The sequence below is a fragment of the Macaca nemestrina genome, chromosome 15, assembly GCF_043159975.1.
Source record: "Macaca nemestrina isolate mMacNem1 chromosome 15, mMacNem.hap1, whole genome shotgun sequence".
NCBI lineage: Eukaryota > Metazoa > Chordata > Mammalia > Primates > Cercopithecidae > Macaca > Macaca nemestrina.
Window position 1 is genome coordinate 100,245,819 of NC_092139.1, and position 17,362 is coordinate 100,263,180.

A 17,362-nucleotide genomic window follows, 5' to 3' on the forward strand; every position below is an offset into this window, starting at 1 on the left:
ATCTTGGCTCACTGAAACCCCCGCCTCCTGGGTTGAAGTAATTCTTCTGCCTCAGCCTTCCAAGTAGCTGGGACTACAGGCGTGCACCACCAAACCTGGATAATTTTTACATTTTTAGTAGAGATGGGTTTTCACCATGCTGGCCAGGCTGGTCTCAAACTCCTGACCTCGTGATCTGCCTATCTCAGCCTCCCAAAGTGCTGGGATTACAGGTGTGAGCTACCACACCCAGCCTGAGAATTGATTGTTACAAAAGAATCTGGAAATCAGGCTTCCCTGGCTGGGGCTAAGTTGTGACTTCCCTTGCAGGATAGCCTCAAACTCCCAGCCTGGGCTTCTGACTCATGGTAATGCCTGGTCCCTTGGGCATCTGAGTTTGCATCCCTTGGTCAAAACCAGTGGTTATGCTGAATAGCCTGCAAATCACCTGGGCATTTTGTTAAAAATGCAGATTCAGATTTGGCAGGTCTGGAAACAGGTCTGCATTCTCCCCTCTCCTTTTTTTTTTTTTTTTTTGAGACCGGGTCTCACTCTGTTGCCCAGGCTGGAGTGCAGTGGTGTGATCACAGCTCACTACAGCCTCAACTTCCCAGGCTCTAGTGATCCCCCTACCTCAGCCTCCCAAGTAGCTGGGACCACAGGCACATGCTACCACAACCAGCTCATTTCTATTTATTTATTTATTTATTTAATTTTTGTAGAGATGGGCTGGGGGTGGGGGGTGGGTCTCACCATGCTGCTTAGGTTGGTCTTGAACTCCTGGACTCAAGTGATTCTCCCATCTCAGCCTCCTGAAAACTTCTGGGATTACAGGTGTGAGCCACTGTGCCCAGTCTACGTTCTGCATTTTTAAGGGGCTCCCAGGTGATACGGATGCTGCCAGTACCTCCATAGGGCACACTGAGTAGCAAGACTGTCAAGGAGCTCAGGACTGTCTGACTTCAGGGCCCATTGTCCAGATCGTCTGAATCGGTGCCCTTGGCTACTGACTGGAGTTATCTGTTGGAGCGGCCGGGGGCCTCTAGGTCCTTCTCTTCGGCTGTTAGCAGCCTCCTCCATCGACCTGCTGAGTTGTATAACTACCACTCTTTTCTAGGAGTGTCATGATGTGAACAAGACTGAGTAGCATTCACTGGCCCATCACAGTGCCTCCTTCGTCTTCCAGCTTCACCCCTGGAGGATGGAGCTATTGTACGGAGGTCTCTTGGGGCTGAAGACCAAGAGTCAAGCAAGAGATCAGGGTCGGCTACTAGTGTCCTATGGATCTGGAGGCTTAATAGAGGCAGATGTTTGTATTTTAGAAAGCTGCTTCCCCTACCCCAAACACATGGGCACAGACACACACCCCAAAATGTAAAAACCCATGGTCTGCATCATCTCTGGTCTTCTCGGAAAACAAGCCTGCCATGGCCACCTGTCAGCAGTGATGCCAGCTTCTCCCCAGTACAGCTATTTCCAAGATTCCAGAGATGCGGCTGGTTTCACTTCCTGGAAGCTTTGCTGGAAGGCTGCCCTGTGCCCCAGACCTCGGTAGGGCAGGGGGCCTTCCCTGGTTGTACGATCATGCTTCTCATGCCTACTGATGATAAGAACGGGCTGTGCCTGAGCATTTTGGCTAGAGAAGCCCTCAGTAGATGCACAGGCTGTGTTTCAAAAGGCCTGGTGGAACCCTCTGGAGTCTTACCTCCCCTGGCATGGATGCCAGAACCAGTGGAAAGAACGTGTGCATGTGATATGCGGCCCTGTGCAAATCATTTCTCCTCTTTGATCTCTGCTTATCTCATCTGTAAAATGAGTATTATGGAAACTGTCCTCACAGGGTTAACAAGAATTACATGCTGGGTCCTGTGCAGAAATACAGGTCTATTAAGCACGAATCAGGCCACACTTTGGCCCACTTCCTTGTAACTGAGAGTCAGGTAGCACTAGATATTGACCATCTGCATCCTCATTGTTCCTATAGGTAGGATTTCTAACCTTAGAATCATAGGTTTTTGTTTACGAATTGATTTATATCCCCATTGTTCCTATAGCTACAATCAGTGACAACGGACTTATAAGGCTTTATAAGGCTTTTTGTTTAAGAATTGCTTAAGATGTTCTTCAGATCCTGAATTCCAGCAGGACAGCTGATGCCAACCAGTTTGAAAACACCCACAGAGGAATCGAATCAGCATGAGAATGCGGTTTCTTCATTTCCCTGTCCCATGGCTTTACTCTGCACTCTGACCAATCAATAATCCGACACCTTGGCTCACTCCAAACCCCCTGAAATCTCTGGCTTCAAACTCCCAGGAGGGGTGGATTTGAGGTTTCCTCCTGTTTCCATGTTTGGCTGCCCTATGATTACTAAACTCTTTCTTTGCTGCAATCCCTGTTGCCTTGGCTTATTGACTTGCTGTGCATCGGGCAAACCAACCGATTACGATTACATCATGATGCAATATCCACCTCAAAGGACTGCTGGGAGCCTCAAAAGTTTACAAATTTGTAAATTGTATGTGACTGTCTGATGCTGGGGAAAAGCAAGGAGCTTTTGGTGATTGGAGTATGGTAAATTATAATGTTCCCCACCCCACTGGGTGATGTGTGTCCCTCTTCTGTCTGAGGGTCTCCTAAGGAGAAGAATTCTCTGGCTTTTGTTAGATGCAATGTCAGGATGGCTCAACAGACATCACCAGGAAAAGAGAAAAAAGAAAAAAGGAAATCTTAATGCTTTTCAATGTCAGTTTAAAAAAAAAAGTGATATTCTTTGTTTTTCATGGAGGGGGTCCTGTGCATCAGTGTTCATAAGAACAGGCAATTTATTTCTTCCAAACGAGTCTGTTCCTGGGCCTGTGTTCCTCTTGACAAAATGGGGCTTATAGATGGTACACACTGTCTTTAAAACACAGTGCCAGGGAGTGGTACTCTTTCTTTCTTCTTTTTTTTTTAATCATTCTTTTGAAATGAATGTTCTGGGTCTTGGCCTCAGGCCTGATGTGAGATCAGTTGACCAAAACACAAGAGCAGTTCATATGCAAAAGGTCAGTGCTGGTCTCAAAGGTACTGACATGTTTCTTGGGTGGGGCCTTGTGAAATTCTTTATAAATAAACTCTCCAATTAAGTTGGCTCCTTGCCTTGTACTGGGAAGAGATGATTCCACCAGGGTGTTCTTGAGAGTCCCCGGCAGCAAGTAGAAAAGGGCTGCCAATCTCAGTCCAAATTCTGCTTCCACCACTTACTTGTGACCTTGGGCAGAATGACTGTTGGTACCTCTATAAAACAGGGATTAGAAATACCTCTGGCATGCCTCTCAAGGTTAGAGGAGATGCACAAGGCACTCACTGTGGTGCACGGGCACTTGGGAATTGTTAATATCCTCCTTCTCTGTCCTTATTCATCCATGTAATCTGCTCTGAGTTATCCCAGAGAAGCTGAGACCCAGGGAAGTTAAGAAATTTGCTCAAGGTCACAATGCTGGCAAACGGTAGAGCCAAACTCAGAACCCCAGCCATCAGTTGGTTTTCACCAGCATCAGTCTAAGCCCAAAGCCCATACTCTCTTTTACTTATCTCCCCATCTCCTATTTCTATGAAGCTTTAGACTTTCTAATGCACTTTTACTCGCTAGCTGTCCCAAGTGATTGAGTGAGGAAAATCATGAAATAAGGGGAAATTGCATTTATAGGTTTAAGTGACTGGCACGGGTGGTTACTGCTGGTCCTAGGGAGTGTGAGGCTGGCAGGATGACCCAGATTTCCCAAACCTAGGCCAGGGCTCTTTCCAGTGAACCAAGGATGGTGTGTGGATGCAGGAGGTGGCAGAGGAAGATCTCGCATAGAGATTTTGGCTTTAAACCCTCGTTAAAAAATGACTTCATGATCCAGATGGTCCTGCCTTCAACAGGTGAACATCAGATTACACAGAAGCATACGATGACTGTTTCAGTTAGCTCTGCTTATGCCTAGAATCATGGCATTTTAGCTTTCAAAGGCAGGAAACAAATTTAAGGACTCTTTACAAGATGGGCATGTGTGTCTTTTGTATATATATATATACACACACATACAAACGCACACACATGCAAATATACACACGCAGTTGATTCTCATTATTAATGGGCACGTGTGTCTTTTATATATATATATATACACACACACACATGCAAATATACACACGCAGTTGATTCTCATTATTAATGGGCATGTGTGTCTTTTATATATATATATATATATACACACACACGCACACACATGCAAATATACACATGCAGTTGATTCTCATTATTAATGGTAGTTATGCCTTATAAAGTTGTGGTGAACACCCCATTGCTCCTAGGAGAAATACAGAGTTAGGTTCCTTTAAGCCTCTGGTCACAATATTTTCATCCAGTGATGAATATACAAACTTGCGTTATACGTGTTTCTGCTAAAAGACATCTTAATATATATTGTTGATTCATTGACATTAAACTCAATGCCAATGGTTCTATAACTCATGCCTGAATGAAACTTATCTTCAATGCCAATGGTACTATAACTCATGCCTGAATGAAACTTATCTAACACATGTATTTTTTTCCATAAAGAATATCACTTAGGAAGACCAGACATCACTTCAGCACTATACTTCGAGGGCATTTAAAATGAAAAACAGTGAAATCATCAACAAAAAGCACAAAAATGCATAAATGTGGCACCAAATAGACCGCAAGGACACCTGCTTATGGGTTGAGAGCTGAAACCAGGAGACAGAGTGTTATTTGACTCAAATTTTTCACCACTCTGAGCAGGTTCGTGAATGGCCACAAAACCGCTGTGAGATTTCATTTTGGGCTACAAAGGAATTTTCACAAGTGGATGAATTGGCAAACATGGAGTCTGTGAATGATGAGGACGACTGTGCATATTGTACTTGTGGAGAGGACAACTTCATTGCAGAGGCTGTGTAAAGGCAGCACAGTGCCTAAAGTCTTCATTAAGGTGTAGGGGACTGATGTATTCCCTCCCGAGGGCCCACTGTGCTCATGAGAAGCAGAGACTAGTTCAGACGCGGTGACTCATGCCTGTAATTCCAGCACTTTGGGAGGCCGAGGCGGGTGGATCATGAGGTCAGGAGATCAAGACCATTCTGGCCAACATGGTGAAACACCATCTCTACTAAAAATATAAAAATTAGGGCCGGGTGCGGTGGCTCAAGCCTGTAATCCCAGTACTTTGGGAGGCCGAGGCGGGTGGATCACGAAGTCAGGAGATCGAGACCATCCTGGCTAACACGGTGAAACCCCGTCTCTACTAAAAAAAATACAAAAAACTAGCCGGGCGTGGTGGCGGGCGCCTGTAGTCCCAGCTACTCGGAGGCTGAGGCAGGAGAATGGCGTAAACCCGGGAGGCGGAGCTTGCAGTGAGCCGAGATCGGGCCACTGCACTCCAGCCTGGGTGACACAGCGAGACTCCGTCTCAAAAAAAAAAAAAAAAAAAAAAAAAAATATATATATATATATATATAAATTAGCTGGGCATGGTGGCCTGTGTCTGTAGCCCAGCTACTCAGGAGGCTGAGGCAGGAGTATTGCTTGAACCCAGGAGGCAGAGGTTGCAGTGAGCCGAGATCGCACCCCTGCACTCCAGCCTAGGTGACAGAGCAAAACTCTGTCTCAAAAAAAAAAAAAAAAAAAAGAAAGAAAAAAAAAAGAGAGAAGTGGAGAATAAAGGAGGCCGGTGGCCATCAAAAGGGAGTGGCGGGTGGGTGAAAGAGGACATAGGCAGGGAGGTGGGATTGAGAGGGAGGGCAGTGGGTGTTGGGGTGGGGGGTCCCTCGTGGCTTGGCTGGGCCCCAGAACTCCCCTCCCCCGAACACCTCGTGGGTGGGTGCCTCTCCTCTGCTCACTTTTGGCTGGACTTCTGCTGATGTGTGAAACACAGAAAGACTCTCTTCTCTGGCAGTCTCCCAGTTGCAGGGAACCTTTTGATTTCTTAACTGTTCGCCTGGGATCCATTCCTCTATTTGTTCATTTTCTAATACTCCCTCTTCATCACCGTGTTATTGGGCCACCGACTCCCACTCCAAAGGCCAACCATGCCCGGAAAGCTCATTAAGTGAGTCAGCCTAAGAGAAGGGATCCGAGTCCAGGTCACTTGGAGCTGATGACAGCAGTGAACCTGGCCAAGTCAGGGTGTGCAAGATGCCGGTGCTGCTGGAAACATCGCATGGAGGAGCGGCCCCCTCATCACCCGGAACAGTCAGGGGTGTCTGCAGAGGTTTCTCAACCTGTCACTCATTATTCTAGGGTCTTCTTTGAAGGAAAACAAACCCTGTGCCTGCAAGGTGGAGTGTTAGAATACCTGGCACCATGTCACTCCCCTGAGCTCAGCCAGACTGCCTGAGGGTTGTGCCCCACTCCTCCATTTACTGCTTGTGCCTCAGTTTCCTGATCTGTAAAACAGAAGTTCTAATAATATCCACCTCACAGGGTTGTTATGATGGAAACACTGAGGTAGGAGGCAGGCAGGTCTTTACTCCAGACCAGACTGATGACTGGCTGAACCAGGGAAGAGGCAAAAGCACCTTTCCATAAGACATGCCCACCAGTGCCATGCCAGTTTACCCTTGCCAGTAACTTGGAAGTTACTGCCTCTTTCCATGGAATTGACAGATCCACCCCTTTTCTAGAAATTTCTGAATAACCTGCCTCTTAATTTGCATGTAATTAAAAATGGGTATAAATATGACTGAAACACTGCCCCGAGCTCCTTTTCTCAACACACTGCCTGTGGGGTAGCCCTGCTCTGCAGGAGCAGTCACGGAGCTGTAACACTGCTGACTCAATAAACCTGTTTTCTTCTACCACTGGCTTGCTCTCTTGCTCTTGAATTCTTTCCTGAACAAAGCCAAGAACCTTCCCAGGCTAAGTCCCAGTTGTGGGGCTGCCTACTCTGCATCAACATGATATTGTGCAATTCCTTTGAATGGACAGCTCATAACATTGGTTAAAACCACAGAATCTCATCATTGGAGGATAATGTAAGGGTCACCTCCATGGTGTCTTAATTGGGCTGGTCGTAGGCGACTAATGGGAAGCTGAAGGAAGTTATGGATGCTTTTCTCCCAAAATGTTCATGTCACATCCACACACAAACACACATACAAGTTTGTCTCTATTTCAGAGGGTACAAACATCTCAGGCTAAGAACCTTACATAATACCTAATCTCTTGAAACTCTCAACAAGTTTCCTAACTCTCTCATCTTTGCTCCAGCTGTCCAGTGATGAGAACCTCTTACCTAAAGGGGCAGTCCAGTAAGATTTGCCTCTGATTGTTAAAAAGTTGCTCTTTCCACAGGACTGATATCACTGATTGGGTCCCAACTCTGCCCACTAGATGTTATGTAGAATTGGTCTAATCTATCTTCCTGTGACAATCCTCCATGTTTCTGAAGATGTTGGTCACACTGTCTCTAGTTCTTCTGGGGTATATGCCTCATCCATTCACTACTTGGTTCATTCTTCCATACATTAATTTGTCACTATCCCTCTCAAATACCCAAAATTGGTGCAACCCAGAACAACACAATCTTCTGGCTGTGGACTGGCCAGCTAGGTGCAGGGCTCTCATTTTCGTTTTGGGTATGATCTTTCCATTCATATATCCTAAGAGTGAACTATGTTTTTTAAATCTTATTTTGAAATATAGCACAACTATGAAGAAGGGCAAAAACAACAATTCAATGAACTATCACAAAGCTAATACCCACAAAACCACCCCCTAAATCAAGAACTAGAACTTTGCCCACTTCTGCCTCATCTCCATGACTATCCTCTCCCTCCTCTCCAAAGATAACTTCCGTTCTGACTTTTATGGTAATAATCTCTTGCTTTTCTTAGATGTTTTATCACCTAAATATGTATGTGAATTAATGCTATAGTTATGTTTTCCTGGTTTTCGAATTTTGTATAAATGGAACTATAGAAATAGTCAATTTTTTGTTTCTGACTTATTTCACTAAATGGTGCATTTGTGAGATTCATTCAAGTTGCTATATGTAGTTGTAGTTCATTTTTATTGCTGAAAATATTCCATTTATATGAATATACTGCAATTGATTTATCTATTCTGTTAAATGGACACATGAATTTTCAGCAATTATAAACAAAGCTAGTATAATCATGTGCATCAGTCACACATTCATGTATTTAGGTTGGCTATACCTGATATAGCTCCTGTGTAATCAGCTTAGTAGGCAATATGAAGCTATATTCCAAAGTGGTTGTACAAATTTATGCTTTTACAAAACATTTATACTTTCTGCGTGTGTGTTCCAATTGTTCCATGTTCTCACCAACACTTAACATTATTAATCTTTTTAATTTTGGCTATTCTCGTGGCTATAAAGTGGCAACTCATTGTGGTTTTAATTTGCATTTCCCTGATGACTAATAAAGTTGAGCCTATTTTCATCTATTTATTTGGCATTTGTTGATTAGAGCTTTTGGCAACCCAGTCCTCATCTGAGTCATACTAAACTTGTAGCCAAGTGAAATAAAGTCTCTGACATATGATGCTATTTAGTTGTATCTCCCCTACTGACTTCGGTTGGATTTTGGGTCCCCAGAGCAGGTCTGAACATTCTTAATGACGACAGGTCATATTTCTAGTGTGCCCACTTGTTCCAGGCACTGAGCTACGTGCTTGACGTACATAATGTCTCTTAATCCTCACAACCAGCTTATGAAGCTCATACTATTACTATGTTCATTTTACGTAAGAAGAAACTAAAGTGGGGGAGGCAACTTATCTAAGGTCTCACAACTATTAGGTGGTGTGACCTAGATTCAAATGAACACCCTTAGCTGCTATAATAACAATCTGCTTCCAAACATGGAGACATATGGCTGCATTTAAAAAAAACTTTAAAAATTGCTAAAAACTGAATAATAAGGCGAACAGGTCATTGTCAAAAGGAGAAAACAGTTCCAAAGTATGACAAAGCATTAATGTTCTTCAAATGCGAGATGTTCTTACAAATTAATAAAAGGACAACCATCTCAACAGAAAATGGCCAAAGGTTTCTGGAGTCAGATAAATCTGGGAATTTCTGCTTACTTTTCCATATTCTTATACCCTCAAAATGTATATGACAAAATTTATGACTCTAAGAAGTTCTGCACTTTAATGCAGAGTTTTCCAAAACCTATATGACAAAAATATATTTTGGCATCCTGAGTAATTATAATTCTTCAGAACATGCTTTGAAACATGTTGAACTCTGTTGTCACCACGGCTTCCTCTGGTTTCTAGTCTGGTAAAATCTCCAAAAAAGGAAATGAAGTTAGTTTTGTCCAATGTTTCTCAATCTTGATACTCCAGTCGTCCCTTCTTATCTGTGGTTTCGGTTACCCACGGTCAACTGCGGTCCAAATACATTAAATGGAACATTCCAGAAATAAAGAATTCCGACGTTTTAAAGTGCGCACCATCCTGAGTAGCGTGATGAAATCTTGTACCATCCAGCTCCATTCTGCCTGGGACATGAATCATCGCTGTGTCCAGCACGTCTGTGCTGTATATGCCACCCACCCGTTAGCCACGTAGGAGCCATCTCAGTTACCGGATACATTGTCATAGAATGTTCAAGTAACTGTTATTTTACTTCATAGTGGCCCCAAAGTTCAAGAGCACTGTGCCTAATTTATAAATTAAACTTTATCATAGGCATGTAGAGGAATAAACGATATTCAGAACTATCTGTGGTTTCAGGAATCCACTGGGGGTCTTGGAATGTATCGCCAGCAGATAAGTGGGATCGACTGTATTGACATTTTGGGGCAGTACCATTCTTTGTCGTGGGAAGCTGTCTTATGTACTGTGAATGTTTACAGCACCCCTGGCTTCTACCTGGTAGATATCAGTACTACACCCTCACCGTCCCCAAGTTATAACAAATAAAATTTCCTCCAGACACGTCCAAATGCCTCCCGCCCGGGGGCAGATATCATTTTCCTCTCAACCACTTGTCTAACCTGACTGACTTCTAAGGAACTTATGGTAGCCCCATGAATATGGACCACTGTCTAAGCACTCCCAAAATGGCATGAGAGTTTCACTATATTTTGATTTCTGTTTCTCATGATGTCCACTATTTTTTTTTATTTTAATACAAGGGGGTAATTGTTCCATCTCTTGTCTTCTAGTCTTTTTTGTTTGTTAGGATTTCTTAAATCTCCAGGCACACCCAACCGCATGCAGTTTCCCTGATGCCAGGTTTCCTCTTCCTAGTTGAGTTTTGTCCTTTCCTGGGCATGCTCTTAATCACCAGCACCAATGAAGGCCATGCACTTGTCTTTCTAAATCAAACCTCAATTCTCCTAGGATGCCTTTTCCATCTAGGTGGAATTAAGTTCTTTCCTCTAAGCCTCATACCCTCTGCACAGCCTTCTACCAGGCCCCAACAACACATGATGCATATTTATGCGACTATCTCTCCAATTCCTTGAGGACAGGGACTGGGTCCTATTGATTTTCTGATTCTCAGCATAGAGTAGGCACCACAAGTGTAAAAGAACAAGGGAGTGAAGTATAGTTTGGGATAGGCCAGCAATTCCATCCATGGGGGCCTGGGTAGATTTCAAGCAACACTGAGCTCATTGACAGCCTCCTTACCAGCTTTCTTCTAGGAATGTTCTCTTTGCTTGTCTCCAGGAGGACAATCTTCACTCTCAAGAGATGGTAAATGCACCACAGGAGGTACCAGCTTTGTTTTTCTCTCTCTCAGCTATGAACATGACATCATTTACTTCGTCAACTTGGTCTAGACTGCTCCTGCAAGTTTTCTCATTCCAAACATAAGGAGAAAAGTCCTTTTCCCTTGATCTCAGCATTTCTGCAAACCTCAGTTTATTCTGGTCTGTGTCATTTTTTTTTTTAATCCTTGGAGTGCCCCCTCCTTTCCATGTTTTGGGAGGCCCTTCTGGACCTGAGTTTCTCATCTCTTTAAGTATTTCCTTCTTTTTATGTCATTTGGGGATTATTTTAAGCTTTAGGCACAGAGTTGAATTCTTGGGAATGCTTTGACTTTGCCAGAGCTGTCCAAGATGGTGGCAGTGGGTGGAGAGAAAGATACAGGTCAGAGAAACATTAACAAGGGGCAATTGACAAGACTTGGAGACCATCTGGACATGGAGGAGGGGGAGATGACTCCCAGATTTCTGTTTTGAGGCAACCGAATAACTGGTGGTTCCTGCTGCAGAGATGGAGGTCACAGGAGGAAGAAGAGGAGGAAGAGGAGGAGAAGGAGGGAGGTGAGGGTGTCTGGGAAGATGCTGAGCCTGGTCTGGAATGTTTAGAGTCTGAGGTTTCCATGGGAGACAAAATAGAGACGTAGGGGAGATAACTGGATATAAGAGCCTGATGCTCTGGGAAGGCAAAAGGCAGCTCAGGAGTCTGTTGGCATGCAGATGGCAGCTGAAGCTGAGGTAGTTGACAAGAGCACTCAGGGATGGTGTGCAGATGGAATAGCCATGGTTATGCATGATGCAAGAAGTAAAGTTCTTGAAGGAGATGAAGAAGGAGTGGCCAGAGACAGAAAGGAGGAAAGCCAGAAAAGGAGCAAGCGCCAGAGGCCACTATAAAGAGAGTTTGGGACAGAAGGATGGCCAGCCACGTTAAATGATAGAGAGAGGGGGATTCCAATAAGGACAGAAAAGTGCCCACTGAATTAGCAACAGAGGATCACTGGAGACCACTGAGAGGACAGCTTTAGTGGAGTGAAGGGGGCTGGAGCCATACGCAGGGGTGGAAGAGGGAGTGGGAGGCAAGGGAATTGGGGGGCAGACATAGCATGATGGCTAAAGAGAGGTTCATTCATTCATCCACCCAAGCAAGAAGTAGGACACGGGGTCTCCTGTGTACCGGGTGCCACTCAGGGCCCTGGGATACAGCAGTGGAAAAACAGGCAGAACTTCCTGCCCTCAAGTTGTGTGCTTTCTAGAGAGATATATTCTGAAGGGAGGACTCTTTTTAAAAGGTAGTTATTAGAATTATTGTTTGACTGATGAGGGAAACAGGAGAAGTTAGATGGTAACTCGCTCAAGTTTATGCAGATGTCCAAGCTGTGGGCCATGCCCTGACCTGCCGGATCCATTCCCCCCCCTTTTTTTTTTCTTTTTTTTCTTTTTTTTTTTTGAGATGGAGTTTCACTCTTGTTGCCCAGGCTGGAGTGCAATGAATGGCATGATCTCGGCTCACCGCAACCTCCGCCTCCCGGGTTCGAGAGATTCTCCTGCTGCAGCTTCCTGAGTAGCTGGGATTACAGGCATGTGCCACCATGCCTGGCTAATTTTTGCATTTTTAGTAGAGACAGGGTTTTTGCATGTTGGTCAGGCTGGTCTCTAACTCCTGACATCAGGTGATCCGCCCTCTTTGGCCTCCCGAAGTTCTGGGATTACAGGTGTGAGCCACCATGCCCGGCTGACCCATTCCTTTTTAGACTGCCTGAAGGGAATGGAGTTTAGGCATACAGAAGGCATAACAGGGTGGGGACGACTATAGGTGTGAGATGAAGAATTATTCATGTCTGGGTGGGCCTACTCAAAGCAAGGTGTCTACTTGGCCCCACATTGTTTAGCTCCAGCTGTACTTTATCTAGGATCCACTGTGTTAGGCATTGTGTCTGGGCTCAAGTCCCCTCCAATGTGAGTGACAGGTACTGAGATCCACATGTTCCCACTTGCTTCAGAGCCAGAGGCTTGAGAGGCAAACTGTGGGAGACCCAGTGCCCCCTTTCCTGTGGGACTCTGACGCATATGGTTTGACTGGGCCTAAACCATCTCCACATCCCATTGTTGAGGCCAAGCACATTGATCCAAACAAGGTTCCATGGGATTAGATATAGAGGTGCTGGACAAAAAGAGGGTCTTTATCCGTTAGAGATGGTGAGCTTAGGGACCAGGTTGGGTGGCTCACAGCCATTTAGACCATCTGAAGAAAACGCCAAGTAGAGATGAACAGAACCAAGAGATAAAGAGGGAGATCAGGCTCTATTTCATTTGAACTCCTGGATCCAGCTCTGCTCGAATCTACCAAGAACTATCTCAGACATCCTAATATCTTGAACGTTTTGGCACTTGCAACTGAAACAGTCTGACCAATACAGTTTGTCAGGATGTTATATGTGACTGTGTGAAATACAGTATATTATTGACTTTTGCAGTTAACTGACTCTGGGGGCTTCTTCCACGGAGCCAGATGTGTTTGTCATTTTCTAGGTGTCAGTCCTACAGTGATTGATATGGTTTGGATTTGGCTCCCCACGCAAATCTCATGTCAAATTATAATCCCCATTGTTGGAAGAGGGGCTTGTTGGGAGGTGATTAGATCATGGGGGCGGATTTTCCCCTTGCTGTTCTTGTAACAGTGAGTTCTCATGAGATCTGGTTGTTCAAAAGTGTGTAGCACTTTTAAACAGTGTGTGACCGGGTGTGGTAGCTCAGACCTGTAATCCCAACACTTTGGGAGGCCATGACAGGTGGATCACTTGAGGTCAGGAGTTTGAGACCAACCTGGCCAACATGGTGAAACCCAGTCTCTACTAAAAATACAAAAATTAGCCGGGTGTGGTGGCACGCACCTGTAGTCCCAGCTACTCGGGAGGCTGAGGCATGAGAATCACTTTAAGCTGGGAGGTGGAGGTTGCAGTGAGCCGAGATCAAGCTACTGCACTCCAGCCTGGGTGACAGAGTGAGGCTCTGTCTCAAAAACAAAATAAAATGTGTAGCACCTCCCCCTTCTCTCTCTTCCTCCTGCTCCAGCCGTGTAAGACGGGCCTGCTTCCCTTTTGCCTTCTGCCACAATTGTGAGTTTCCTGAGGCCTCCCCAGCCATGCTTCCTGTACAGCCTGTGGAACCATGAGCCAAGTAAACCTCTTTTCTTTAAAATTACCCAGTTTCAGGTATTTCTTTATAGCAGTGTGAGAACGGACTAATACAGTAATACGGAGGTAAGTAAGACATGGGCTTACAAGGCTGTGGAGATGATGGCAGCAACCCCTCACAAAAGAATTACAGTCAATAAAATGCTCTACATCCCTTTCTCGAGTCGCAATCATAGAGAATGATTAGTTAGCAATTCCAGGTAGGGTATGGCAAGGATGGACCGAACTGGAGAGATGTTCTGTGCACCAGGAGCTCCGAGGAAGGTGGGCTGGGAGGGGAGGGAGATGTACTGTGGATTCTTTTTAACACTCTGTTCTGGGTGCCTGTGCTAAGAGGTTGACGGGGGACGGAGGGAGAGAGGAACAGGTAGTCTGAGGAATCTCTAGGTGTGTCCACTGTGAGTAGAAGGGCTGTTTCTCATACCTTTCCCATTCCAGCGTGGGCATGTCCCAGCTTGACCACCACCGGGAAGTGTGGGGCTGTGACCTGAAAGAGACAAGAAGAAGTCACTCTTAGCATCTCAGAGCATTGCCACCAAGGCTCTGGGTGCTGTTTGTTCCATAGAAAGATCCATTCATCTGATATGGTCGGAAATCCCCATAAGAATGCTTTGACAGATGGTCACCCTGCCATGGACCAGACACTCTCAGTGTCAGCGCTTTTGGCTTCCAAAGGAAGCTCTGAGTTCTTAAGACCAGCTTGTCTGGGGCACCCACCAAGCTGCAGAGACAATGGAGTAGGACAAACTGACTGGTTTCCAATCTTGGCTTTACCGCTATGCAACTTCAGGCAAGTCACTGCACTGACCCGTGCCTCTGTTTCCTCATTTGTTAAATGAAGATCATAATAATAGTATCCCATGGGGTTGCTGTGAGGATTGAGTTATTACATGTGTGGCACTCAGTGAATGGCAGCTTAAAGATTCCTAGCATAGTCCTGTCTTACATTATTCTTTTTTTTTTTTTTTTTTTTTGAGATGAAGTCTTGCTCTTATTGCCCAGGTTGGAGTGCAATGGCGCGATCTCGGCTCATTGCAACCTCCGCCTCCAGGGTTCAAGCGATTCTCCTGCCTCAGCCTCCCAAGTAACTTGGATTACAGGTACCTGCCACCATGCTTGGCTAATTTTTGTATTTTTAGTAGAGATGGGGTTTCACCATGTTGGCCAGGCTGGTCTCCAACTCCTGACCTCAAGCGTTTCGCCCGCCTTGGCCTCCCAAAGTGCTGGGATTACAGGCGTGAGTTACTGTGCCAGGCCCATTATTCTTTCAAATAACACTTCAACCACCTGAAAACTTTCATTACTTCCCCTAAGCCTCCCCAGGCCACCATACGAGGCTGCTTAACCATTGTGGCCATGCCTGCCTCTGGCACAAGCATTTATTGACTGCACCACATAGGCTCCGTGATGAGCAACTGCTCTGCGTCACCTCCCTTAGGGAGCCACACTTGAGGACAGCATCCTTGCCTGGTGGGTTCCCTGCTGCACCCCCAGCTCCTAGAACACGGCCTGATCCAGGGAAGGTGCTCGATACTGAATCTGTCCTTCAATCAGGCCTCTTAGCAAGACCTAGAAGGCGTGCACGCTTCTCCCTCCGACACAAGTGAGACAGTTGGGCTGGGAGGATTGTTTACCTCCCACAGCCACCATCACTTAACCAGGGAGCCAGGAAGCCAGGACTCAGGTCTGAGCTTTGCTTTCCCCCTTTCATGTTGTTCGTGCATTTTTTGAGAGTGTTTTCTCAGTTTCTAGAAGTACATTTTGCATTGCTTGAGGCCAAAGGTTATCCCTCCCAGTTATGTACATCACTTCCTTCCAAGTGGACCATTCCTAGCCGGGGCCATCCTGACCCCCTCTCCTTGGCTGTCCGTGGACAGCACTGTCTGTCCTTTTACACTGTGGGCACCGAAGGAACCCAGCCTTGCCCTCTTGATGTCTCCTGCCTGGTCTGTCCTGTAGTAGCTGCTGAGCCTCTGCAGGAGTCCGCCCATGCATCATGAAGCCATTCTGTAGCCCTCATCTCATTTTACCCCCACATTGGCCTCATGAGGCAACCAGGGAAAGTATTTTAATCACCATTTTACAGATAAGAAAATCGAGACTCAAGTCAGTTGCTGGGAAGGGGTGGAGCTGGGACTTGAACTTGGGTCTGTCTGACTCCTAGCTTGGTGTGAACAGTCCCCTTTTAAAGTCTAGCACTAGAGTGGCCTGCAGTAGATTTTAAATAATTTTTTTTTTTTTTTTGAGACAGAGTCTCACTCTGTCACCCAGGCTGAAGTGCAGTGGCATGATCTTGGCCCACTGCAATCTCTGCCTCTTGGGTTCAAGCAATTCTCCTGTCTCAGCCTCCCGATTAGTAGGAATTACAGGCATGCGCCACCATGTCTGGCTAATTTTTGTATTTTTAGTAGAGACGGGGTTTTGCCATGTTGGTCAGGCTGATCTTGAACTCCTGACCTCAGGTGATCCGCCTGCCTCAGCCTCCCAAAGGGCTGGGATTCCAGCCCCGGAAGCCACTGTGCCCGGCCATAATTTTTTTTTTTCTTGATTTCAGGCTAAAACTTACCATACCCTGGTGTCTATGGTGAATACATACATGTTTAAAAAAACAGCAACATTTGATTTTGATTCCAAAAGCAATAAGTACTCACTATAAAAACTTTGGAAAATAGTCCCAGCTACTCGGGAGGCTGAGGCAGGAGAATGGCATGAACCAGGGAGGTGGAGCTTGCAGTGAGCCGAGATCGCGCCACTGCACTCCAGCCTGGGAGAGAGAGCGAGACTCCGTCTCAAAAAAAAAAAAAAAAAAAAAAGGCCGGGCGCGGTGGCTCAAGCCTGTAATCCCAGCACTTTGGGAGGCCGGATGGGCGGATCACAAGGTCAGGAGATCGAGACCATCCTGGCTAACATGGTGAAACCCCGTCTCTACTAAAAATACAAAAAACTAGCCGGGCGAGGTGGCGGGCGCCTGTAGTCCCAGCTACTCGGGAGGCTGAGGCAGGAGAATGGCGTAAACCCGGGAAGCGGAGCTTGCAGTGAGCTGAGATCCAGCCACTGCACTCCAGCCTGGGTGACAGAGCGAGGCTCCGTCTCAAAAAAAAAAAAAAAAAAAAAAAAAAAAAAACCCTTGGAAAATAAGATAAGATTAATTGAAAGAACCTCATCAATGACCTTACTGATTGATATAGATATCAATTACTTTAAGTATAAAGAAGTCAATAAAAATCATCCTCAGACTTCTAACAGTTTTGGTTTATTATCTGCTGCTCTTTTAAAAAAAAAATCTGTATTTGTTTCCCTTGATTTGTTCTGTTTTTACAAAATTGGGAGTATAGTGGATATCCAATCTTGTTTCCTGCTCTTTCCACTTAATATTATGTGATGAGAATACTCCTGGTGGTTATTACTTGTTAACTTAATAATAATTATGAAATATTTCACATATGGAAAAA

At 45.4% G+C, this 17,362-nt stretch overlaps 1 protein-coding gene across 9 annotated transcripts in view; it reads right to left on the reverse strand.

Moving 5' to 3' along the window:
• The window catches only part of LOC105493997 (synapsin III), a 550,021-nt gene that overhangs the window by 71,625 nt on the left and 461,034 nt on the right, over positions 1-17,362 (reverse strand). For all 9 annotated transcript variants that reach the window (XM_024796611.2, XM_011762037.2, XM_011762038.3 and 6 more), the window contains one exon: positions 14,335-14,397. In XM_024796611.2, the coding sequence (XP_024652379.1) occupies positions 14,335-14,397 (63 nt within the window). The remainder of the gene's footprint in view (positions 1-14,334; positions 14,398-17,362) is intronic.